General features: G+C 38.2%; 5 protein-coding genes across 8 annotated transcripts; 1 reads left to right on the top strand and 4 right to left on the bottom strand.

Annotated features, from left to right (window-relative positions):
- Positions 1 to 189: 189 nt before the first annotated feature.
- On the bottom strand, positions 190 to 967 carry LOC6582977 (peptidyl-prolyl cis-trans isomerase). Its single transcript, XM_002008622.4, has 2 exons — positions 862 to 967; positions 190 to 796 (listed from the first exon to the last, which is right to left on the bottom strand). Exon 2 carries the CDS (start codon positions 780 to 782, stop codon positions 288 to 290), a length of 495 nt encoding a protein of 164 aa, XP_002008658.1. The 5' UTR covers positions 783 to 796; positions 862 to 967; the 3' UTR covers positions 190 to 287.
- Positions 968 to 1,022: 55 nt separating this feature from the next.
- LOC6582976 (ubiquitin thioesterase otubain-like) lies at positions 1,023 to 2,170 on the top strand. Its single transcript, XM_002008621.4, has 3 exons — positions 1,023 to 1,208; positions 1,272 to 1,571; positions 1,632 to 2,170. The coding sequence occupies exons 1-3, from the start codon at positions 1,128 to 1,130 to the stop codon at positions 2,043 to 2,045; spliced, it is 795 nt and encodes a 264-aa protein (XP_002008657.1). The 5' UTR covers positions 1,023 to 1,127; the 3' UTR covers positions 2,046 to 2,170.
- A 1,085-nt stretch (positions 2,171 to 3,255) lies between these two features.
- LOC6582975 (battenin) lies at positions 3,256 to 10,078 on the bottom strand. Of its 4 annotated transcripts, none has more exons than XM_015162678.3 (6): positions 9,998 to 10,078; positions 4,980 to 5,206; positions 4,777 to 4,913; positions 4,555 to 4,713; positions 4,159 to 4,492; positions 3,256 to 4,092 (listed from the first exon to the last, which is right to left on the bottom strand). In XM_015162678.3, exons 2-6 carry the CDS (start codon positions 5,190 to 5,192, stop codon positions 3,658 to 3,660), a joined length of 1,278 nt encoding a protein of 425 aa, XP_015018164.1. In that variant the 5' UTR covers positions 5,193 to 5,206; positions 9,998 to 10,078; the 3' UTR covers positions 3,256 to 3,657. The 4 variants fall into 4 exon arrangements, with proteins under 4 accessions (XP_015018164.1, XP_015018162.1, XP_002008656.1 ...); XM_015162676.3 differs by having other exon boundaries at positions 9,979 to 10,029; XM_002008620.4 differs by lacking the exon at positions 9,998 to 10,078 and adding an exon at positions 8,981 to 9,166.
- A 2,201-nt stretch (positions 10,079 to 12,279) lies between these two features.
- On the bottom strand, positions 12,280 to 24,132 carry LOC6582972. Its single transcript, XM_044010309.1, has 18 exons — positions 24,039 to 24,132; positions 22,025 to 22,203; positions 21,501 to 21,851; positions 21,305 to 21,441; positions 20,635 to 21,241; positions 20,074 to 20,584; positions 19,506 to 19,684; positions 18,762 to 19,103; positions 18,570 to 18,706; positions 17,911 to 18,517; positions 17,576 to 17,853; positions 17,306 to 17,517; positions 14,390 to 14,497; positions 14,137 to 14,315; positions 13,585 to 14,078; positions 12,920 to 13,532; positions 12,584 to 12,864; positions 12,280 to 12,529 (listed from the first exon to the last, which is right to left on the bottom strand). The coding sequence occupies exons 1-18, from the start codon at positions 24,130 to 24,132 to the stop codon at positions 12,316 to 12,318; spliced, it is 5,523 nt and encodes a 1,840-aa protein (XP_043866244.1). The 3' UTR covers positions 12,280 to 12,315.
- LOC6582973 (ionotropic receptor 75a) lies at positions 17,238 to 18,645 on the bottom strand. Its single transcript, XM_044010116.1, has 3 exons — positions 17,911 to 18,645; positions 17,576 to 17,853; positions 17,238 to 17,517 (listed from the first exon to the last, which is right to left on the bottom strand). Exons 1-3 carry the CDS (start codon positions 18,643 to 18,645, stop codon positions 17,298 to 17,300), a joined length of 1,233 nt encoding a protein of 410 aa, XP_043866051.1. The 3' UTR covers positions 17,238 to 17,297.
- Positions 24,133 to 25,614: the final 1,482 nt, after the last annotated feature.

Below are 25,614 nucleotides of genomic sequence, written 5' to 3'. Positions count from 1 at the left end.
TACGTAACTATCGACTGATAGCCTAAAAGTTACGTGTGCTAGACCGGCAAATACCCTGTAGAGAGAGAGAGAGGCGTAAGCAAATAATAAAATTATATTTGATTGCATTTTCCTTATCTGCAATCAGACAGATTGTTAATACGTTTTTTATTTATTTGTCTTTTTTTTTTTATTATTATTTTATTCCAGTTTAATTTATATATTCATTACTTAATGGCCTTTTTATGGGTTTACAAATTTCAAGTATTTCTGTGTACATACTGAAACATTAAACTAATTGAGCCTCTTCACAAGCTGCCGCAGTCTTCGATAATGACTTTCTTCGAGGTCTTGCCGGAGTTGGAGCCCATCGTCTCGACTTTGGCTATAATATCCATGCCCTCCACAACTTTGCCGAAGACAACATGCTTGTTGTCCAGCCAATTGGTCTTCCCAGTGCAAATGAAGAACTGCGAGCCATTGGTGTTACGTCCGGCATTTGCCATAGATAGAATGCCCGGACCCGTGTGCTTCAGCGTAAAGTTTTCGTCGGCAAACTTATTGCCGTAAATCGAACGACCCCCCGTGCCGTTCTGATTGGTAAAATCGCCGCCTTGACACATAAAGCCCGGTATGACGCGATGGAACGGGCAGCCCTTATAGCCGTAGCCCTTCTCCCCAGTGCACAGAGCGCGAAAGTTTTCAGCTGTCTTGGGCACAACGTCTGAACGTAACTCCATCACAATACGGCCGAGTTTTTCGCCCCCGGCGTTGATGTCAAAATAAACACGTGGCAAAGACATATTTTGTTGATCAGCTAAATAAAATATATAATGCGAAGTTTGTGAAATAAATATTAAAAATAAAATTTTGCCAACTCACATGAGAATTATCTACGAGGGTTTTATTTTTTTTTTTATTTAGTTGTGTTCCGTAGCACGGCGAAAATTGAACTGAGAAATCGGAAATTTAATGGCCTACTATTTCCTTGGGATGCGAGTCTCTAGGGATATTTCTTGATAAGAAATCGATAAATGTATTTTGGGGTATTTTATGCTTGCTGTCAGTCAGACTAACCCCATCTGATATTTTCAAATTTAGAATAAATATTCTCGTGATTTTGTTAAAAAGAAACCTTTTCGAAACTGATGGAATCGGTGGAACAGGATGGCGAGCAGGTCAATCGGGATGACTTAATCCTACAGCAGCAGCGTGAAATCGAGCGAGAGGTGAGAGCTGCAGTTCATTCACATGCTGAGATGACTATTCACTTTCGTGCCAATCGATTATAGATCAGCGACTCAACGCCTTTGGTCAGCGACCAATTGCCGTTGACCTGCTTGACGGCCGAGTACAATGGGGATGCGGTTTTCACGGCCAAGATTCAGGCCTTGGCCAGCAAGTATAAGTATATGCGTAGAACTCGCCCCGATGGCAATTGCTTCTTCAGAGCCTTTGCCTACTCGTATCTGGAGTGGTTAATCTCGAATAAAGCGGCCTACGATAAATTCCGTCAGATTGCAGAATCCTCGAAGGATAAGCTGATTCAACTGGGTTTTCCAAGCTTCACGTTGGAAGATTTTCATGGAACTGTAAGTTGATAGCTACACACACACAGAAGCTCTATATGATCTATTGCAAATATATTGCAGTTTATGGATGTTATTAATAGAGTTAATCCGGAAAATCCTGGTGGAGTCGAGAAGAATCAAAGCGAGCTGCACACCATCTTCAACGAACAAGGCTATTCGGATTATGTGATTGTCTATTTACGTTTGATAACCTCCGGCAAGCTGCAGGAGGATGCCGAATTCTATCAGCACTTCATCGAGGGTGACATGTCCATTGAAGAGTTTCGCCATCAGGAAGTGGAGCCAATGTTCAAGGAATCCGATCACATACATATCATCGCACTCTCCGCTGCCCTCGGTGTGGGCGTGCGTGTCGAATATCTGGACAGGGCCGAGGGTGGCACTGTCAAGGCACACGATTTTCCCGAGGGAGCTCAGCCTATGGTTTTCCTTATCTACAGACCTGGACACTATGATATACTATATCCAAACTGAATTTGGCTAGCTCGACAATTATGTGCTGTCAATTTAAACCCAAATTACCTATTTGTAAACAAGGGATTCTAAAACAAACAAAAAACCAGAGGAGTTAGCTATAAAATAAATAAGTGGGAGCATAATTTTGTTGTACTTGAATATGTTTTTGGGGTTATGTACTACTGGCAGTATGATAATCATCTCAATTGTTTTTACCATATTAACATATAGGTATACAATAATATGTAGGCATAACGAAGTAGTAGTATAAAACATTAACCAAAAGATAATTTATTCTGTAGAAATATAGAGAGGTTTCCAATCTTCGTTTCGCATAGAATGCACAAAGCGTAATTACGAACAATTCGCTTCTATAATTATATAGATTCAGTTTCACTAGCTATGTTTGTATTTAGGTAATATGTAGTCCAACCAACTTATTCTCTCATAAGAAAAGGGACTTGTCTTGGTTTTACTGTTTTATATTGCAGTTGACTGCAAGTATATAAAGTACATATATATAAAATAAATATATATACAATATTAAGTTTTTCGATTCGATACACCCCAATAGACAAACCACAAAAAAATTAATGTTCTAGCTTTGAGGTAAAGCAATGTGAGTATCCAGTATGTCTCATAATAATTAGAGATAGGAAATGTTAATATATTGTTTTCCAGCAGTATTACTAAATAATATATACTTTTTCCGAGTACATGCAGCCAATAGTCGTTAGCTTCCATAACATATTACGTTTATCTGCATAGCTTTACTCAAATGTAAATTCCAAGTCTCAAGGTTCAACAATACTGAAAATGTTAGGCCACAAGACAATATATGTAAATATATACATTTATCTGGATTGGTTTACACAAATGTAAATTCCAAGGTTTAATACTGCTAAAAACTATAATGAGAAGAAAATTTGCCACGCCCGCAGTGGGCGTATAGGAAGAATCTTTAAGAATTGACCACAGAGATGATAGATACTAGGGTACAATTTGGTAACTATATGAGTATATACATACATATATAGCTGAACCGAGCACAGTTTGAATAGCTCAAAAGTTAAGAAATATTTATTAATCTTGTTCTTAAACTTGCTCTAACATATAAATTAATTTTCTTTTTTTATTAAGAAATGTTCATGAACTTGAATTTTTGGTAGTAGATCCCATGGTATATAATCAGCTTGCTGGCTGCTTGATAACCTCACTCGTACTTGGCTCTGTTAATCACAGTCAATTTTCGTATTGTTTATTGTCCATTGTCTTTTTAATTGTTCAGCGGTTTTTTTTTTTTTTTTTTTTTTTTTCTCACAGCTGTTTGCTGCGGTTATTGAATATTATTATTATACACGTTCTTTATGTCTAGTTTAATACAATTTACACCTTTGGTTACAAGTGTCTACAAGCACTATTTAACTAAATTCTAAATTAAATGGGCCTCAGCAAGGCAACGACACACTCAGACACACACACATAGATAATATAAAATGTACCCAAACACACACATTCAAACATACATTAGCTAATTTAAAGGCATTAAATACTCATTATGAGCTCGCTCTATGTTCTATATAGATTTATATATACATATATGTAAATATATATATATATTCTCTTTCCATCACCAGACGACACTGCGCACAGCCGCCGGCAGCTCACAAATCGCATTATGCACAGGTATTGCCAGGAATCCGGCCAGCGCAATGCCGTATGAATCGGATTGGACGACCATGGACATGGCGAACTGTTGTCGACCCGGCGCTATTTCCTTGGACATGCGATAGAAGGTGTTCACATAGGCACCGCCGCCCAGCAGGCCCTCCCACAGCACGATGACAAACACAATCCAAATGGTGGGCGTGTAGAACCAAATGACTTCAGTCAGGAAGTAGACAACGTTGATGCACTGGAACACGGACATTAGCCAGATTTTGTTCAGCTGGAAAATGTTGACGGAGGAGCGAGAGATGAACACGCCTATCTGGTAGTCCACGTTCAGCCAGCGATACTGCGACGCCTTGTCCAGGAAGATGTTCTCAAAGTAAACCAGCTCGAACTACGAATGGAGGCAAATTAATGGGAATATTATAAGACAAGACTGGACTTGATCTCAGACACTCACCAGTCCCTGGTTGATAAAGTACTCGAAGAAGTAGACCAGGCACAGCGGCAGCATATACTTAAACAGATGCTTAATGTAGGACAGCTTCTCCTTGAAGCCCACCAGGGGCTTTTCGTCGCTGATCAGCTCCTCGGTCGACTCGACTGTGGTGACGGGCAGCACTTGAGGGCGACGCAAGAGCAGCCAAAAGGCGAACGCTTCAATGGCCGGAAAGATCAACATGATCAGCATCGTATCACGCGGACTGACATCCAGAGAGCGCAGCGAGGCATAGCTGAGTGAGCCAATGACTCCAGCACCGCCAGTGCCCGAGGACCAGGTGGAGATGACATTTCTAGGAGAAAGAAAATTTGAGTAAACCTCATCAAAAGCTAAACGAACGACAGTTACACTCACTTGTTGAAGCGCGAGGAGTAAGCCAGGAAGGTTGTTTCGCCAATGCCGCTGCTGGCCGAGGTAATAATGACGCCCAGCAGTGCCATCCACTCGGCATTTGCAAAGCCCACAAACAGGAAACCCGCTGCTGAGCAGGCCACAGCTATGCCTATGCGTACACTGTGAGAAAATGGAAGGTAGTTAATATAAATTTTGTGAGGACTTTCAGACTAAACGACTCACTTAACCCAGAAGGGAAAGAAGGGCATCAGAATTTTGACAAACAGCGAGGGCAGAACATCCGCCAGCAATATGGCGCCCGTCGATACCAAATGGCACTCCCGGCCCTTGCCCGTATCGTCGACCTCGCCCACCTCAGGCTGAAAGGAAGATATGCATTTAATTAATATATATATACATATATATAATTTCGAATCCCAACCCACTTCATCATTGAACTGCGCTATGATGTCGTGCGCCGCACTCAGCATAACCACATAGCCGTAGTTGTTGCATAGACCCAGGATCCAGTAGGCGGTCAGATCTCGCCAGAGGCTGCGATCGTGCCGTATGCTGTGCGCTGCGCCTGTGGGCGTGACCACCACCTGTGGATTGTGATCGCTATCCTCGGCCTCCTGCTGCTTGCTGGACGCCGACATCTTGGGCAGGAGTACTGCAATTGGAAGACATTTTGGAATCGGTTAGGATTTGCTGTTGACTCGTCATGTCACTCGGCTTAGATAACCTGCCAGCAATTCATAATCAACATCTTCATCTACATCTCTAGCCATTTAGCCAACTTGCTTAACTGTTCTCTATGTACAGCTTTAGCCACCTTGGCCTATAATTAGTTCAAGTATAACAGGGCGAACGTCATTACGAAAGCTCTTTCCGCATTTGCTGTGAAAGCTTTGCCTTGTTTAATAACTCATTTATTTCCTATATATGTGTGTGTGTGTGTGTGCTCGAGTGAGCTTTACTTATTAAGCTAAACATGTGCGTCGGCGGTCTTGAATGTTTTCATTGAGCAAGTTCAACCTAGTCGAGCACATTTGGCCTGCTGCAAACGTGCTGCCAATGCTAATAAACTGTGCGAGTGATACAGCTTTTTAATAGCCCTTAAGTACTGTAAATAAAACAGGATAAGTTATTATGAATCAGACAATAATTTTTGAAAAATTAAAGTCCAATTCTGAGATCAGAATAATACAGTCAAGCTGGGTTTTTGACGAGTAATTAAATTTTGTTTAATAATTTTGAGCATATTTAGGCTTTATCTGATGTTTTTTCGTATACCCAGAGAAACTTGTTTTCAAGTCTATTAAAGTTTGATATATGGAATTATGAATTGTTGTAAATATTATTAAACTAAATATTCTTCCCATTAAAAACCACTTAGTATTTTCTAATCAAATGGCTTTTCTACTTTGACGAGCTGTGTAATTCCTAAATTACTCTGTACTCTATAGCAGATATTATATGAAATATACGATGGAATATTGACAGACCAAAGGTTGCATTCATTAAAACATACCGGCTTACAATGGAATATTCAATAAAATCAAGTGAGCTATAGAATTAAAAGCACACGATAATGAATATAAGAGAAGGTGATTGCTATAAGGCGTATATAGAAGCGGACATAAAATCAAATCATTATATTACATACTTTATGTATGTAATTAATGTTTGTATGTAATTTTCAAGCATGTACACTGGTATTATATAAGATAATATAATGTATAATATAATATAAGATAACCAGCCACTTATTCAACATACATACATATATAATTTTATGTATAAATGTCATCACTTAACTGCAGTGGGCAAAAGTCTGCAGCCGATAAGAATATGAAATGAATTTTGATTACGGCATAAGATGAGTTCAAGAGTATGTGAAACATTTCCCTGCCAATGCTTGGAAGACTTTTAAGAGTAAATTAAATAATAGTAATAGTAGTATTCCTTTTCTTAAAGGAAAAACAAAACAAACTATGCAAACCCGATATACTCTTTCCACTTCATGAGAGTGCAGAGAGTGCAGAGAAAGGAAACAGAATACAAGTTTCCTCGCTTCTTACAGCTTCAAAAGCTCAGTCAATATTTTCGTTACTTTTTCTTATTCTCCCTAATTTTTAAATTTAAAGCTCGCCAATCTGATTAATGACATTTATATACGCAAACAAATACTTAGGCTATTAGTAATTCCCCATATTTAAAGTCTATAAAGCGCTTTTATAATGTAATGTGATTTTGATAAACATATCGTTAAACAGTTTATGATTTGTTGAACTTTTAAGCCTATAAAACTAAATTTTTGTTTAAGACGATTTCTTGATAACACAGCAGTTGGGCGATAAGATTACAGGATGTCTTTCATATAAAGCATACGTTGCTTCAAATGACTTTGACTTGATTGAGTTTTAATTGTGGATATTGACCAAGAGCGATTGACGCACATTCTGAGCAAATATTTGTATTTGGCAAGCTGATGCTTCAAATCTCAGTTTATGGCTATGCAAATTGACTTTTAAATCTCACTGTTTGACCTGTCAAAAAAGCAAAGCTTTTTATCAAGTGCGTCAGAATTATTTACAGTTGAGCCGGACAGCCAACAATTAGAAATTGTTATTGATGTTGTGTAGGGTGTATAAATGCTCTTAAATTGTTTTGAAAATAAATATCGAATATTTGCTATACTTTATGCGAGCAACTGCCAGATGGAAATTAACTATATTATTATAATATCTATGTAATTAAAATAGAATTATTTAAGTGCCCTTAAGAGGTGTCGAACTGGGCCCGGATGTAAGTGGATCCCAAATAGTTTGCCTTAGCCCGAGAATTATTTGGCAACGCTCATTGCATGGGCAAAGTACAAAATGTTTGATTTGTTTACAAACCCCAAAACTTGTGACTCGATAGAGACCGCAACGGATGAATAGATTAATGAAAGATGCGACAATAAAAATAAATGCAAAATAAACCCAAAGAGAGGGGGAGTGTGTGAGAGAGAGAGAGTGACAAGTGACTGGGCGACTAGAAAGTTGCGGCGCTTGATCAATTGTGTCTAATCTAATTATCTCAACGTGTTACTTAGATGCCGCTGCAAATATGTGACCTTGTCAATTCCACAGATTAGAGACTGAATTGTGGTTGAGCTGAACAAGTCCGCGTGTGAAGTATTCAATTGAAAATAATTAAAGCCATATCGGCAACAGGTCGGGTTCCCGATAGAAGTAGAATTCGATCGCATTCTAAATGCTGATTCACTCGATTCACTCTCACACTCGATTCACTCAACGCCGTCAAGTTGTTGACCCAATTTTGTAAGACAATCCCAGCTTAGTTTTCACTTTCATTTGGCAGAGCCAGCGATTAACCCGACACCGCGACAATTTCAAATCAAAAATTTATTTTGAACTATAACAGAGAGTGTAAATCGATACGAGAGTTTGCGACATTTGCCTTGAGTTTTTAATTTAATGCACAGCACAATTTTGAGCTATTCATATTCATATTTCGGCTCTTCCTTATTTGTTTTTACGGTTCTGCATATTATGCCATATGAGTGTATAGAAACTGTACGAAGATATGAGCAAAGCGGCAAATTGGTTGCGAAAAATAAAAATTAAAAGCATTAATGCAGCTAATGTCTAAAACTGGTTTGTTTGAAAATTAATTTTGCTATTATATGTACTACATTTGTTGTTAAAAATGTAGAACAAATATTTAGCAAAAAATTTAGTAAATGTAATAGCAAAATTAATTTTCAAGCAAACCAGTTTTAGATATCAGCTGCGGCAAACATTTAGTTTACGAAAGCTATTTTGAAATAATTTTAAAATTTAAAATTGTCAGAAATATTGAGTCTAAATTTTTATAAATTTATTTCATAGATTCTTTTCATATGGTAACTAAATTAATAAAAAGCTTTATATCTGTAATTATCAATCGAAAATTTTATCTATAAAAAAAAAATATAATTTTAAACCAAATTAAAATTCAAATATATAATTTTGAGCTAAATAATTTGTTATAATGAACTGTTAATTTTACAACAGTTTAATGATAAGTTTATTATAAATATTCTAAAAATTTTATATATTATATATTATATATTAGTGATAAGTTTATTATAAATATTCTAAAAATTTTATATATTATATATTTATATTTACGTATATTTAAATTTTCTCTATTAATATTTATATTTAAAATTTATTTAATATGTTTTGATTTTGATATATATTTATTTTTTATATTTTATATATTATTTTATATTATACGATTATTGTTAATTCTTTTATTATTTTTTTAAATAAAATTTTTATTATTATTTTATATATATTTTAAAAATTATAATTTAATAAAATTTTTGTAATCCTGTTTTATCAAAATATTTTATTTTGTTTTTTATTATATTTGTTTAGGTATATTTTACCCGTTTATTTTTTACACCTTCCGCAGCACCTTATGCTTTACGATATTTGCTGCGACAAATTGTTTATTAACGGTCGTATACTTATGTCTGCTTTCGAAACGCGAGGAATTGTTTTTGAAGAATTTGAGATAACGTAGTCGAGGCGACGACCCGTTTCGCGGGTTTTAACGTTTCACGAGCGACTGAATCTGAGTGAACCGCCCACTTAATAAGCAAACCCACAGCGATGTTTCGCTTATTGACAGCGATTGCAGCGGCAGCAGCAGCGGCAGCAGCAACGCCAGCGGCGACTGCATTGAACGGCAAAGACCCCAAGCGGTCACGCGAGTTGCGAGCGGCAGCATAAAAAGTCAAAGTAAAGCGACAGCAGCAAGAAGTGCCAAAGTGTCGATCAGGCAGTTAGCTAGCTATATATACATAACTATATATGCATATATGTACATGTATATATAAGAAATGATTCTCTAAGTATTATTTTAAATACATTCAGCTATGAATGAACAGCGCGAGGCGAGCTAAATAGAGTTGCGAAAACCTTTAAAGGGGCACGCAGCACAGAAGCGAGTTCAAACAGACGCTCAGCAATGTCAAATGTTGTTGTTGGTTTTCGTTTTTATATTGCAGCTGGTTTTTTAAGTTATTTTATGAATTTAAAATGAGCTCTTTACAGTCATACTTGTATATATGTATATGTTTATATTGTTAAAGTATATGCCTTATTTTTGGCATGCAGTCAACACGTTCTTCTCATTTGTACTGCTTTTGTTAACATTATTTTAAGCCAGTCTAACGTCGCGTATACGCAATATGATCTAAGCACAGACGACGTAAGAATATGCATAAAGTGAGACGTTTATTTTAAGCATTTACATTGTATTTAAATAAACTGGAATTGTTCAGCAGATTTACATTAATTCTGTTCATTAATTTTATGCCGATTTTATTACAGGAATACAATATATATATATATTGCAAGCAAAGAGCAATTAAAACCTTACGTTGTACAGTTTATATTACCCTTTAGTCACTGGCAAGCCTCGCACTTTACGATTAAACGCGTCCAAACGACGTTAGCCAACTGAATGTGGCAAATTCAAGTTAAATACTTGAGTGCCAATTGACAGCATTATCATTAGCTTTATCAGAGTAATACACGGACATAGATTAAGACGCGGTTGCAGGCAATAACAGTCCGATAAGGTGTACACAGGGCACAAGCTATATAAATCTTAAGATATCAGTCGAGACAACGTTTGGCAACAGCCTATGCGAATTTCAATTACTAAGCAAGGCGTACCATATATACGACTAGTAGATATGAGCATATATATGGGCTAGAAATATATTTAGAAGTTTAAATTGTCGAATGCGATTTAAAATGAAACCATTTGCGCGCTTGTTCAGCACGTACACAAAACCACGGGAAACAATTTAACATCGCAGCCGCAAAGTATGTAACTAAAAATATATATGTAATACATATATGTATGTATGTGTATTATGTATTTATGTATGTATTAGATAGTGATTGACTGCAAGCTACCCAGTGCTGGTACAACTGTAAGCAATTTTGGAGACATTTTGAAATAAAATTTAAATTATCTGTAAAGAAACGTGTGCTTAATTATGAATATTTACATAAATGCTGACTTTTTCTTTATATGCCACTCTAACTCCTTAATAAATAAAAGATTGACCAGTCGTAAATTCTTATTATTTATTTTCTTGAGAGAAGCTGTGTTATTCCGTATAATGCATGTAGTAATTGAGATTCGTGTAGTTAAGCGTGCAATTACTCAGCGCTGCAGCGGACCGCTTAGTATGTTATGTTATTAACATAATGCTGCTAATAGCATAGCATGGCAATGTGGGGCAGCAGCATTTCCTGTTAATGGAAGCTGGCATTAACACCTACAAAACACTTGCTCAGCTTTAACATATAGGACAAATAACGGTACAATTGCAAAGGCTTATTATAACAGAATAAAAACAGATCAAGTTTTCAGTTATATATCAACTACACATACATACCACTTCTTCAGCTTTAAAGCAAATTACAAATGTATAGTGGCAAATGCAGCGACTAGCGAAAGCGAAGTGGAAAAAGCAATGCGAATAAGAGTAAGAGTAAGAGTAAGAGAGAGAGAGAGAGAGAGAGAGAGAGAGAGAGAGAGAGAGAGAGAGAGAGAGAGATGGGAGTGAGTGAAAAAACGGGAAACATGTTATTGACAAACTGTTCTATCGAAAGCAACATGCGGTGGGAATTCTAAGAGCTGCTTCGGGGGGCTGTTGCTGGGGTTTGTAATACGAGCAGAACTTTCGCTTGCACAGCGGATAAGCGAGTAACGTAAGTGTAGTAAATAATTTAAAATTGTCTGTCAATTTATCGTTGAATGTGATGTGCAGTGAATGGCTGAATTGTATTACAAGCTCCCCAAGCGATTGAGGACAACTTAAACAGCCTGTTGACAACAAGATTGAGATGGCAATTTGTCAGCATGGCAGTAATTTGTCATACAGAAAAGGTCCCGAGGCAGTGCAAAATGAAGATAAACGTTAACTTCATTTATTAAATATTTTCCAGTTCATTTAGCCAACTTTTATATTTAAAAAATCAAATTTTAGCCCTGTCTATTTATATACCAAATGCCATAATTATTATTAATTGCTGGCAATGTTTTTGTGGCTAACCAGCGATTTGCCACGCAGCTTTTTTGATAAAGCCGCAGAATAAATTGTGACAAGCAGAGTCCGCAGGCTATAAACATCAAAGTCCACATAAATCGGATGACAAAATCGAAATAAATGTATCAGATGATTGATTACGCTGCAGCACAACAATCAGCGATGAGATGATAGATGCCCTCCGGATAGATTCTCTCTTTAAGAGGAAGGCATTGCTGCCGAATTCAGATAACTATTTAATGCCTCAGGCTTATGTTTATCTCCGGCCACACGCACAAACAGCTAACAATGGACTTTTTTGCAGCAGCAGCGGGCCGTGGTGCAAATGCAAATGGAATAGAATGTGGCTGGAAAAAAGTCATTGGCCACACAAGAAACTTTTTAATGCAAATACGAAAATCGCATGAAAACACAGAAACGTGGTCCGGTCAACGAGGCGTGCGGCAATTGCACGGGTCTACGACAACAGGAAGCGAGGAGACAACGGGTCGTTGCATTGCTGCATAATTCCACAGCCGTTGGATGAGGCGAAAAGTTAACGGAAAGTGTTTCACCTACACTTTTTATTTTATTTTTATTTTCACTATTATTTTGCATAACAGCTTAAAGCGTTTTATATTCGTGAGAGGTGCAAGGTGAGCCTTTAAAGCTTAATTTGAGCGCTGCACGTAACGTTGCCAGGCCAGTTCGAGCAGCAGCAGCACCACCACCAAGAGGTAGCCACATAGCAGCATGAAGAAGAGCGGTGCCACATATTCCATGCCCACGGTAATGACAAAGTTCTGCGAGTAGCAGTGCAGCCTCATGCGGGCCCACCAAGTGCGATGCTTGCGATAGATGCCAGTCTCCAAAACGCGCAGCAATCTATATAATAATATATTATATATATACATATATATTCATTTACTTATAATTTACCTTAAGCGCACGAGTTCCTTGTAGCTGGAGTTGCGATGCAGGTGGGTGTAGAGCCGCAGTTCGGGTCGAAACAGTATCTCATTGAGATCGCAAATCTCCTGCTGGGTATAGTAACGCTCCACATACTCATAGCCCGAGGAGGCCTCGAAGATAAACACATAGCCGGGTCTGTCGCGCACACGTAGAATGCCCTGCTCCGCGGGCAGCCAGAGCTCGGGATTGTGGGATTGTGGCTCGATTTTGCGCTTGCGAAGCAAATGAATCTCCGGGCGTTGAGTGTACTGAGGAGAATGGAGTTAAATTAGCCAATTTAGTATATGTATATATCATACTCACATTGAGATAACTCTTCGTAAATGACAGCGGCTCAAGTCCAACGGTTAGCGAGCTCTCAGCCAGCTGTTGCACCGTCTGGATCTTCGATTTGACAGGTGAGCTCAGCAGCGAGGAGACCACCACAGACGTATAATAGTTGTACATTATAAAGCTAATCAGAAACAGTGCAAAGTAGGCCAAACGTCCGCCCGTGGAGCGCGGTGTTAGGGCCGAGCTTTGGATGCACGCAGCACCGAAGCTAATTAGGCAGGTGCTCAGCAGAGAAGGTACAAACTCCAAGCGCCAGCTACGATGCATGCGCTTGGACTCCATGTAGAAGGCGAGCCAGAGCATTAGAGCGATCAGCAGCAGGATGCCGGCAAAGAGAAACCAAACCAGGGCGCTGAAGGGCTGCAGAAAGACGTCGCCCCTGATGCCGGCGTTGTGAGGCGTGCGGAACAGGCAAATCGAGCGAAAGTAGCCCGTCTCAATGATGGCCGACAGGAGATGGAGTCTGCCCGGTGTGGCCAGGCAGGGCGCCGAGCCAATGTCGGCTGTTTCATCGACCACAGCGCCCACAGAGCCGCCATTGTAGTCGCCGTAGCTCCAACGATCCTTGAATGTGAAATTCATGCTAGGAGAATAGAAATTCATAATTCCATATAAACGGAAAACGGAACACTTACCCGCACTGCAGCAGATCCTTGAGTATCAGACTCAGCTGAAAGCCAAAGCGCGCTATACCATCGATGTGTGTGTCGTTGATTTGGTTGAGGAACTGCAGCAGCTGCTCCGGCGGCCAGGTAATGGGTCGCTGTGTCACCACCGTAGCCACGCGCAGCACCACGTCCGTCAGCTGCTCCCGATTGCCGTACTTGGAGCGCAAATGCAATGAGCTGAGATAGCGAATGCCATCGCAGCTGCTTCGATTGCAGCTGAGCTCATAGTTCACTGTCATATTAAGCTGCCCGCCAATGTGATTGCCATTGCTGTAGACATCATATACCGTGTAGACAACGGCATCCTTATCTTTACTGTGTGGCATATGCTGCTTCACATAGTCCACGTCAGCATCGATGGATATGTTTGAGCGCCTGAAGAAATCGTAAAAGCTGAAAGCCTCCGAGCTGTCGTGCAGCACCCAATGGTAGTGCTGATTGTAGAGCCGAGCTCGACTGGCCTGCGATAAAAAAAGAAACATTTATGCATTTCTTATGCCGAAAAGTTAGGCTCTCCACCTCTGCTAAAAGACTTCTGCTTCGCATGCACCTCAAGTCCACGTAAATGGCCAGCGTGGGCTGTGCGTGATCCAAATAACGTTGCTCCAGGTGCTCCCAGTTCCAGTCTCTCAAATGGGCAAACTGATAGTAGATGGGCTGCTGATGAGGCTGATGGATTTGTTGTGCGAACTGTAAGGCTGCAAAGAGTAAAGAAATTTTTATATTAAATTAAATTAAATAAAATATATTGTGTTAACAAATTGCAGCTCACTCTCATTATTTGCCCAGCAGTGAAAGAAAATGATGAAGCTTATGCGCGACTGCAGCAAATTCTGCAGCACAAAGTTGGCCAATTGCAACAGCTGCATTTTGTTATTGACTTAACGACAGATTCGGGCTGCGCTTTTTATAGTCTCCTCTCGAGCAATTTAGCTGTCCTGTGTCCTGTCATCTACCCGTCAATTTGTTTGTACAAATTGCACACTCAACAAGGTAAATATGATAGGCCATTAGGAGCACTTGCCTTAATGACGAGCACCGCCTTGCTGTCGCCTGAGGAACCAAAGCCAAAACCAAACCAGACCCAAAACACACACACGACAAAGGCACATATCCGCAGCAGAAACAGAGTCCATGGCAATGACAATATTTCCATTGGTATGATAGCTTTATTAGCTTGTTGCGAATCCAATATCGAAAGTGCTTGAAATGAACTCCAGTTTCCAGCATGCACAAAGTACTCCATATGCCATGACCTGCTTTAGTTTAAACAGTTTGGCATAGCTGGAGTTATTAACAACCATGTCGTTTGTCTCGCCTCGCAAAACAATCTCATTCAGTTCGCAAATCTCTATTGCAAAAATGCATAAGGACTAGTTGCCTTGGTAATATAGATAAATCCAGCTAAGTTGTGCTTCGCTTTGGGGTGGGGTGGGATAAATCAATTCCGCGCCTAAATAAAGTAGCGCCTCTACAATTCTCACAAGTATTTTGGTCAATTTAATCAATTTAGATAAGCCAGTGAAAGCATTCTTTGAAGAGTTGTTAATTATTGGCACGGAATATATATATATATATAAAAAAAAAAAGAAAAAACAAACAAACATCAATAGGTTTACAACTTATAATAAGCAATTAAGTCAATCGAGAGCTAAGTAATTCCTCTAAGTATTTCTCCTCTCGTTCCTGTAAGTGTTTTCTTTAAGAATATACACTAAGTCTTTACTCTAAGTGTTTCCTCTAAATATTTCCTGTAGGAATTTCTTATATTTCTTATAAGTATTTAATCAAAGTATTTTGTCAAAGTATTTCTTCTATGAATTTTTTGTAAGTCTTTCCTTTAAAAATTTGTCTAAGTCCATCCTCTATAAATTTCTGCTATTTCCTATATATGCTTCCTCAAAATATTTCTTCTAAGTCTTTAATGCTTAGATGAACGATCATACACTTCACTTCACTTTAATTCACTTTACTGCACTGCTCTACTGACCCCCACCAGGCCTAGGCGACTGAAGAAATGCTGAAGCTGCTGCCCTTTATATAGGGCGACTGTCACTCAACCAATGAGAGCACTCTCTGCTGCTGAAAGCATTACAACTTCGTTTTACTCAAGTATAAATACCGAATGAATACTGCTGCATACATGTAGACGAATTGAGTGATCTTCTTCGTCCCTCGCTTTTGATTGGCAGACAGACGGACTTTCCTTCTGACTCTCTGTCTCTCTCTCTCTCTCTCTCTCTCTCCGTTTGTTTTAATGTCTGTCTGTTACTCTGTATGTCTCTCTATCTCTCACTCTGTCTGTCTCTCTGTCTCTCTCTCTTTATCTCTCTCTTTATCTCTCTCTCTCTCTCTCTCTCTCTCTGTCTCTCTCCCTCTCTCTCTCTCTCTCTCTCTCTCTCTCTCTCTCTCTCTCTCTCTCCCTCTCTCTCTATCTCTCTCTCTCTCTCTCTCTCTCTCTCTCTCTCTGTCTCTCTCTCCCTATGTCTTTCCCTCTGTCTCTCTCTCCCTCTCTGTCTCCCTCTCTCTCTCTCTCTCTCTCTCTCTCTCTCTATTTGTTGCGAGAGCGAGGGACGAAGAAGATCACTCAATTTGTCTACATGTATGCAGCAGTATTCATTTAGTAGTTATACTTGAGTAAAACGAAGCTGTAATGCTTTCAGCAGCAGAGAGTGCTCTCATTGGTTGAGTGACAGTCGCCCTATATAAAGGGCAGCAGCTTCTGCATTTCTTCAGTCGCTCAGGCCTGGTGGGGGTCAGTAGAGCAGTGCAGTAAAGTGAATTAAAGTGAAGTGAAGTGTATGATCGTTCATCTAAGCATTAAAGATTTAGAAGAGATATTTTGAGGGAACACTTGGAAAAATTTCTTAGTGGATAGACTTAGAAGAAATTCTTAAAGGAAAGACCTTAATAAAATATTTAGAGTAAAGAGAAACACTTTGAGCAAATATTTAGAGCAAATACTTATAGGAAATGCTTAGCAAACATTCTTATAAGAAATACTTAGAGGAAAGGCTTAGCATAAATGTTGACACATACACGTTTATTTCAAATAAGAATTAATATTAATGCAATTAAAAGAAAACTTACCATCGAAACTACTTTTCCACTACAATACCAATACATATCCCTGTGAATTCCCAGCTTGATAAAATTGTAATCCACGAGAATATTTTGTAAGTGCTTCAATAGGGGTTTTCCATAGCATTTCAATTCTAACTGTGCAAAGTGAAAAAGTGCTTTAAGAAATTAATAAATTAATATATAGCATATTACATACAATGTAATAATTTAATTCTGTAAAATGCAAAAAGTAATAAAAAATAAATTTAGATAGAAACATTGCGCTAGAGTCAAGCAATTAATCAATCAATTATACACCGCTATTTAATATCAAGACTTCTTATATGATAATGATATTTTAACGAAAATTTAATCAGTATTTAAGAAATTGTAAAAGCTGTCAGTTAGTGACAGTTCGAAAGTTGTCGAAAAGTTAATCTAACTATGTTTCTATATTATTGAACATTTATTATTTATTTTTTGCAAATGAGTTTGTACCTATTAACTTACCTAATAAAATATAAATATTTATAAGTTTTTAACATTGTTTGCTATAAAATTATGGATTATTTTATTCATACAGGAATCTGGATATTGCATAACATCAGTGCTTTACCTTATTGACGGCCAGCTCGTTGCTGTCGCCTGTGGAACAGTATTTCCAGACCCAAAACGAACAGACACAGTATATAGGCACATATCAGCAGCAGAAACAGTGGCCCGGCAGAGTCCATGCCCACGACCACACCTCTATTGCTGTCGTAGCAATGGAGCTTGTTGCGAACCCAATATCGAAAGTGCTTGAAGTGAACTCCAGTTTCCAGCAGGCGAAGATAGCTAGAAATATTTCAATATTAACATTATTATCTCCGATACCTCTTGTACTATGACCTACTTTTGTTTAAACAGTTCGGCATAGCTGGAGTTTATGGCTACCGTAGTGTGAGCACTTGTCTCGTCCCGCAGAAGAATTTCATTGAGTTCGCAAATCTCGTGGGGCAGAAAGTGCTTCCGCACGAAGGCATATGAACTGGATGCCTCGGTAATATAGACAAATCCGGGAAAGTTACGCACCATTCGCACACCCTCATCCGGGGGCAACCAAATGTTATCGCGTTTGCTGTTTAAAATCTTATTCAAATGCAGACTACGCACATCGGGATAACTTGATGTCTGAAAGAAATTTGAATAATAGGTTTAATGATTTAATAGTAAATGGCAAACATTTACCTCTATATAGACTTTGGTATATATTAATGGCTGAACGGACACCTCGAGGTTGCTATCCGCCAGTTGTTGGATCGTTCGTATGTTCGATTTGGGTGGCTCTCCCAGCAGAATGGATACAACAACCGAAGTATAGAAGTTGTACAAGAGGAAGCATAGCAACATTACGGCATAGAACACCATGCGACCGCCTGTAGAGCGCGGTAGCAGCCAGGCACCCTGAATACAAGCGGCACCAAACGACAGCAGGCAGCTGGTGAGCAGAGAGGGTCTGATATCTATGTCATTTAGTCGACGCTCCAGACGAAATGTCATCCAGAGTAAAAGGCCAGCAATCAACAGCAAAGAGCCAAATATAAACCAAACTGTCGCACTGAAGGGCTGCAGAAACTCCGAAATGCGTAGCTCAACTGCAGATGATTTGGGATTGAGGAACATGCACGTGGAGCGAAAGGCCGAATGCCAGGACAGCATTTTGAAGTATTTAGTACGTCGACTGGAGAACAGAAATCCAGTTGCAGTTATATCCACGCTTTGGTTACGGATGTCTCCCATGAGACCTCCTGTCAGTTCTGAATCTGACCACCGATCACGGAATATATAGGTATAGCTACAAACAGAACCTTTTCGGGTTTGTTTTAATAAATAATTCGTAATCTTACTTGCAATCAAGCAAATCCTTGAACACTTGATGCGTCTGAAAACCAAATCTGGCAAATGAATCATTATTGATATCATCTTGACGACTAAGAAATTCCTTAATCTGCGATTCGGGTGAATTGGCAGGAATGGCAGTTACCTGTAAAAATATATGAATGTGTGGGATGTGAAAGCTCTTGAAAGCAACAACATACAACAGCATTGATCCTTAGGGTTAATCCAGTCAGATATCGGCGGTGCTGCAGACGATTCCCCTTATGAAGATCGCTCAAATAACGACTCAATTCACAACGCTGATCATTGCATTTGATTTGTCGATCTACGGTCATGTTTAGCTTAGCGCCCAGATGTTTGCCCTTGTTATACAGATCATAGAGTACAAAGCTATCGCGTTTTGGATTGGGCTCTACATAAGTCAATTCCGTATCGATATATAGTTGCGTCTCTTCAAATCGTCCAAGCACTTCAGTCAAGTTGAAGTCCTGATCGTAGATAAGCCAGTGATAGCGTCCCTTAAAAAGGTTTTTCTCGTTGGCCTGGATGGAGAGGAGTAATCGAGAATATAATATAGGTGTAATATAAAATGTTTATAATATATTAGTGTATAATATATAAAAAGCAATTATATTAAGTTGTTTTCAGATCTAAGATAAAATATGTAAAATATAAAATATGTTTAATATAATATATGAAATAATATTTAATAGAAATAATATATATATATTATAATTTATATATATTCAATTTTTCTCTATTAAAGGTAAGCTGAATCCAGCTGCCGACTCTGAGAAAAAAGGGAAGAAAGTCAAAGAGCCTTCTTTCTCTTTTGTCTAATTTATTTCAAGCATAAATTTTATTGAAAGTTAGGTAAAGTCTGAGAATTTAGTAATGCTGTTGGTACTGTTTTATTTAAAATATTTATTCAAGAGAATACTCACCATAGACAAGAATAACGCACTACTTCGACAATTAATATCCAGATAAATACCCAGCTTGACGAGATTGTGTTCCATGAGATTATCTTGTAAGTGCTCCGATAGGGTGTTTGTGTGGTTAAGGTTAATATATTGAGTGTACAGCATTTCCTTTCCGGCTAATTGTGCAATGTGAAAAAGTGCTGCAGGAAATAATTAATTAATAATTATTTAAAACATATAAATAGTCGACTCACAATCAGCTGTCCAACAATGCAAAAATAGTATATTATTTAATTTTGCAATATGCAAAAAATAATATAAAATAAATTGAGATAGAAACATTGCGCTTGAACCAAACAGCGGCTAATAATGCCGCCAGCTAATAATAATTCGCCTTTTTATATGCCTCCATAATGCATACTTGATAAATTTCTATCAAAAGGCAGTTGACAGTTGATGACAGCTCCATGAAATCTTGTCTATAAGCGATGTGAACTGTCTTACTTGACTTGATTGAGCAGCTATAAATTATTTACAGATTGCGCTAGATGAACTTACCTAGTTAAAGTTTAATGTGTTTCTATTAATTATTCCGCAGTGGGCAAACGCTGGGATTGTCGTCTGCCGAAGTAAGCCCAGCCTAGTTCCAGTATTAGGGTAATCATCGAGGCAATGTAGGAAAGCAGCAGACCTATAAAGAGCGGCGCTGCATATTCCATGCCCACATTGATGACATAATTGTTGGCGAAGCAGTGCAGCTTGGCCTTGGTATAGAAGAGCTTATGTTTCTGAATAATGCCCGTCTCCAGCATGCGCACATGGATTTGCTTCAGTAGCTCCTTGTAAGTGGATTTCTTGTGCACAATCATGTAGACATTACTCTCCGGACGGAACATGATTTCATTCAATTCGCATATTTCATGCGGCAAATAGTACTTCTCGATGAAGGTGTATAGGTTTGAGGCTTCCGAGACGAAAACGAATCCAGGCTGATCACGGGCTCGCAGCACACCTTCATCGACTGACATCCAGATTTGTTTGGGATCATGTCCATCCACCTTGCGCTTAACCAAAGCTCGGATATCGGCACGTGGTGAGCTCTGCAAAGAATTTTATTGGGGATAGTCCAATTTAAGCGGGTTTCACTTACATTTAAATACGTTTTAGTGAAGGAAATTGTTTCGAAGCCCACATCCAAAGAGCTGTCGGCCAGCTGCTGCATGGTTTTAATATTGGAGCGAACCGGCGAGCCCAATAACGTGGACACCACAATCGACGTGTAATAGTTGTACATAAGAAATGAGGTCATCATGAGTGCTATGAATGCCAGACGGCCGCCCGTCGAGCTGGGTATCAGATGAGAGCTCTGAATGCAGGCGGCGCCAAAGCTAATCAACAAACTGCTCAACAGCGAGGGTATATACTGCATACAGTGCTGCATCCAACGATGCTCCAGTCGAAAGGTTAGCCACAGCAATATGCCAGCAAGGATCAGTGTAACGACAAAAACCAACCAGACACTGAACTTGAAGGGCTCCAGAAAGACGCCAGCTTTGATGCCGGCATTGTGTGGAGTGCGAAAAATGCAAATCGAGCGAAATTGGCTAACTTCCATGGTGGGAAAGATGTGACGCATTCGCTGACTTGAGAGCACAAATGCCGATGTCGACAGTTCGACATTCCCGTCGATCACCACACCTATGGCGCCGCCTTGGGTATCATTTACGCTCCACAGATTACGCCAAATGTAAGTTAAGCTGTAGGCGATTGCGAGATAGACAACAAATACTCAAGTTTCCCACTCATATGATGAAACTTACTTGAATCTCAGCAGCTCCTGTAGGTGCAAATTATGGCGATAGCCCAAACGTGAGGGCCAATCCATATGCACGTTCTCTTCGCTATTCAGAAACTCGAGCAGCTTCTCCTCGCCCACGCTCAATGGCTTAACGGTCACCTACAGCAAATCAGTGGGTTTAAAAACATGGCCTGAGTTGCTCTCCAAATGCTGCTTACCACGGCAACTTGTCTGAAGGTAACTCCGCTCAAATCCATGCGCTGCTGCAGTCTGGTTCGTTTGTATAAATCACTCAAATATTGGTTGAGCTCACATTTGGTTCGATTGCATTTGATGCTCTGATCTATCGTTATATTGAGCTGACCACCCAAGTGGCTGCCTGGATTGTAGACATCGTAAAGTGTGAAGAGGCTCTCGTGTTTGGAGTATTGCTCTTCTTTCACATAGGTCACATCCGCATTGATGCTCAGATTAGCTCGCACAAAGAGTTCCTCAAATCGATTCACATTGCCTGCTTTATCGTAGATCAGCCAATGAAAGTCTTGCGTATAGAGCTGGGCTTGACTGGACTATAAGTAGTTGTTGTATGTAAAAATAAATGTTTATTTATTTTTTATTTTTATATATATTTATATATCATATACTATTGAATTTGTACATGATTAAGTTTATATATATTTCGTTTTATTTTTAATTTTATATAATTATATACATATATTATACTATTAGTCTATTTACTTACCTGATTAGTTATATAATTGCTCTGCTCACAGTTCAAGTCTAAAAACACACCCAATTTCTTTAATTCACTATCCAAATATGTCTTACTAAAGTTAGCCAGGTGCTCGTTGGACTGATTCAGATTTACGTATTGCGAAAATATCAAGTTGTGAGAGAATAATTGGCCCAATGGTAAAAGAGCTGTAGAAAAATATAAATAATTAATATAATATATAATTATATTACTTGAAGCCGTTATATTATATATTTTTCTCAATCAAATTAATGAGAAAATATTTTTTTATGTATGTAAATTTATATAGATAGATATTTTATTTTATTTTATATTTTATTTTAATTTATCAAGAATTAATTTACATAACATAATAATAATTTTCTCATTCATTTCATTTGTACAAATTAATGAGAAAAATAATGTTTGTATATATTGTATTATAATAATTAAAATTTTTTGTACTTAAATTTGTCTGAAATAAATTTAACTATCGTATAACAATAATTATTTTATTAATTTTATTTATATAAATGATTGAGAATATTTATGTTTGTTTGTATTATAATAAATATATATTTTATTTAAATTTCTCTAGAATGAGTTAATTTATTATTATAAAACAATCATTTTCCATTAATTTTATATATACATATAAATTATTATGAAAATTAGTCTGTTTGTTTGTATAATAATAAACATAAAATATTTTATTTCAATTTAGAAAGAGAATAGAATTAATTATTTAATAAATGTACATATTTAAATGCAAGAGATTATTATTATACTCATTCACGAAAGTGAATCAGTATATTGGTTTTGTGCAATGTCCGTCTTGCTGTCCGTCCGTCTGTCCGTCTGTCCGTCTGTCCGTCCGTCCGTCTGTCCGTCTGTCCGTCTGTCCGTCTGTCCGTATGAACGCAATCTATTTCGGCGCTATTGAAGCTAGAGACTTGAAATTTGGAACACATACTCGTGTATATCTCCGATTTATAAAGTGTTAAAATTTTCCCGATCCGCCCACTAGGGGCGTGGCAAATAGGAAAATGCATTTTCCGATATACCAGAAATCATGTTTGTTGAAGAGCTAGAAAGCTGAAATTTGGTATATAAGTCCGCGTTGACCACCCAAGATCACGAGCTATAGCGGATATATCTACGCCCATTGGGGGCGTGGCAAATCGGATAAAACTGTATCTCCTAAAGTTGTAAACCTAGAATGCTGAAATTTTGCACGTCAGCTAATGGTATGATTCTATAAAGTCTGAAAATAAATTATAAGTCTACGCCCATTGGGGGCGTGGCAAATCGGACCTGAAGATATAGTGATTTTTTAAATTCTCCTATATTTTGGACACTATTGATGGCAGAGACCTCAAATTTTGTATATATACTCGGACTGATCACCCAAGACCAAAAAGTTTTGTCGGATATATGTCCGCCCACAGGGGGCGTGGCAAACCGCAAAAGTTTATATCTCCTTAAGTATAATAGCTAGAAGCTTCAAATTTGGATAGTTGAGTTACTGGTAGCCTCCTCTATCGATTCCCCAAAAATAATTTTTACGCCTCTTTAGGGGCGCGGCATATCGAAAAATACCCTGTAATTTTCACATTTTTTGAGGGTAAGCATTCAAACTTTGCAGTTAGGGTACCGTTATCTCTTTCTAAAAACTGACCAAAAATGAGGTGTCTACGCCCAGTTGGGGCGTGGCAAATCGGAAAAACCTGTATATTTTACAGTATTAGAGCGAAACTTAACTACTAAATTGTTGATGGGATGTGAATGAGTATTCCGCAGTCGGTAACGCCCGACTGCAACGTTCTTACTTGTTTTTATTTTATTTTATTTATTTATTTATTTTTTTTCATTATAATAATTATATAATATTTTATTTATATTATAATGGTTTCGTAAGAATGTATTTAATTATTAAGTTTCTCATTCATTTATTTATATATTATTTATATTTCTCAAGCATCCATTTTCCCATTAATTAATCAACGTTTATATAATCATTTACCTGGCAGGTGCCAACAGTGAAATATGAGCACACTGCTCAAATTGCTTTGCAGCAAGTTGTGTATAATCAAATTATATAATGCCAAATTGGCCATCTTGAACTGCACTGGCTGGTGGAGCGCAGTTCGGCCAGGTTTTTATAGCTGCCCAAAAAATTCAGTGCTTGTCAATTATACAATTAAGCTATTACCCAAAAATTTGAGCTGTCTACAAAAATTGAATAATTGGCTTGTCAGCCCAAATCGTGCTCAGCAAGAGGGGGAAGGGGGTCATGCTTCACATTTCGTAGAATCGCAACAGGTGGAAACAAACATTTGGCGCGTCATAACAAAACGCACGTGTTTGGCGATGCGCATGCGCAGAAGCTGAAACGTAAACAGTAGCCAAAGTCAGTCACATTTATGAATGAAGCCACCCACACAGACACACACACACACACACACAGAGAGACATGGAGAATGCCATCTACTCCCGTTGCTGCAGTGTTAATGGATTTCAGCCATGATTTAGCCCGCTGTGGCAGGGCGTCACTGATTTTGCGCCTTTTGCATGTCCGTGAATGTGTTGCCCCGCAGCTCGGCGTGTGTGTGTCTGTGTGTGAGTGAGTGTGAGTGTGCCAGTGTGTTGGTGTTTTATGCTGTCGGCATATCCTCAGCTGCACAATTGAATCTTGGCCAACGCTTGGGTTTTAATGTCGTTTCAGTTGGCGTTGCGCGCTTGGCGCGTCTCGACGTATTTCTGTGTCCAATTCTCACACTAAGCGGGCGGCGCATTAAGGACTCGTTTTCCACTTTGATTCCGTTATCTGTTTGCTTGTTTGTTGTCAATACTGATTGTTGTGGCTGATGTATTCTAGCCGCTGGCGGTGCAAATAAAAAATGTAGATATATATATTGAATATATATCTGTTTATTTGCTGTGTACTTTTAGGTGATTAGCAGTGGATTGAAAAGCGACTGTGGCGCTTGATTGAAAAATTAATTGGAAAACTCAGTGAAGGAAGCAGTTCGTAATGTATTAATAAATCGAAATCAAGTGCTGAAAATTAATTGCTATAAATATTTCCTTTCAAAGCGAATTACACAATAAATGGTGAAGGCAATGTGGCGTATGCGTAATGTGTTTGAGAAAGTTGCTTTAAATTAAATATGTATAATATTTGCGGTAATTCAATAATTAATTAAAAAACTTCTTAAACAAGATAAGAAAATCATGATGTAAAAAAATTCTTAAAATTAATGTGACGATCGTGGCGTATACGTAATATTTAAACTGCTTGAATTATCGTGAACTTAAGGCATTTATATTGGGTTAAAATAAGCTAATTTTACTATTTATCATTGCAATCGAATTACAAATTTGAATAGCAAATAAATGTTTTAAATGCATTCCCATATTTGTCAACATTTTCAGACAGCCAATTAGCGTGTCAAAGTAAACAAAATGCTAATACTAATTTAAAATTGAAGACAGTTGACCCACCAAAGCTGACAAATGCCCAATTAAAACTATTTACAGCTATGAAACAAACCCCAAATGCATTAAAAATCAATTGCGAATGCGGTCGACCAGCACGC

The sequence above is a fragment of the Drosophila mojavensis genome, unplaced genomic scaffold (assembly GCF_018153725.1).
Source record: "Drosophila mojavensis isolate 15081-1352.22 unplaced genomic scaffold, ASM1815372v1 contig_74, whole genome shotgun sequence".
NCBI classification, from domain to species: Eukaryota; Metazoa; Arthropoda; class Insecta; order Diptera; family Drosophilidae; genus Drosophila; species Drosophila mojavensis.
This window is presented reverse-complemented; position numbering and strand designations above follow the sequence as displayed.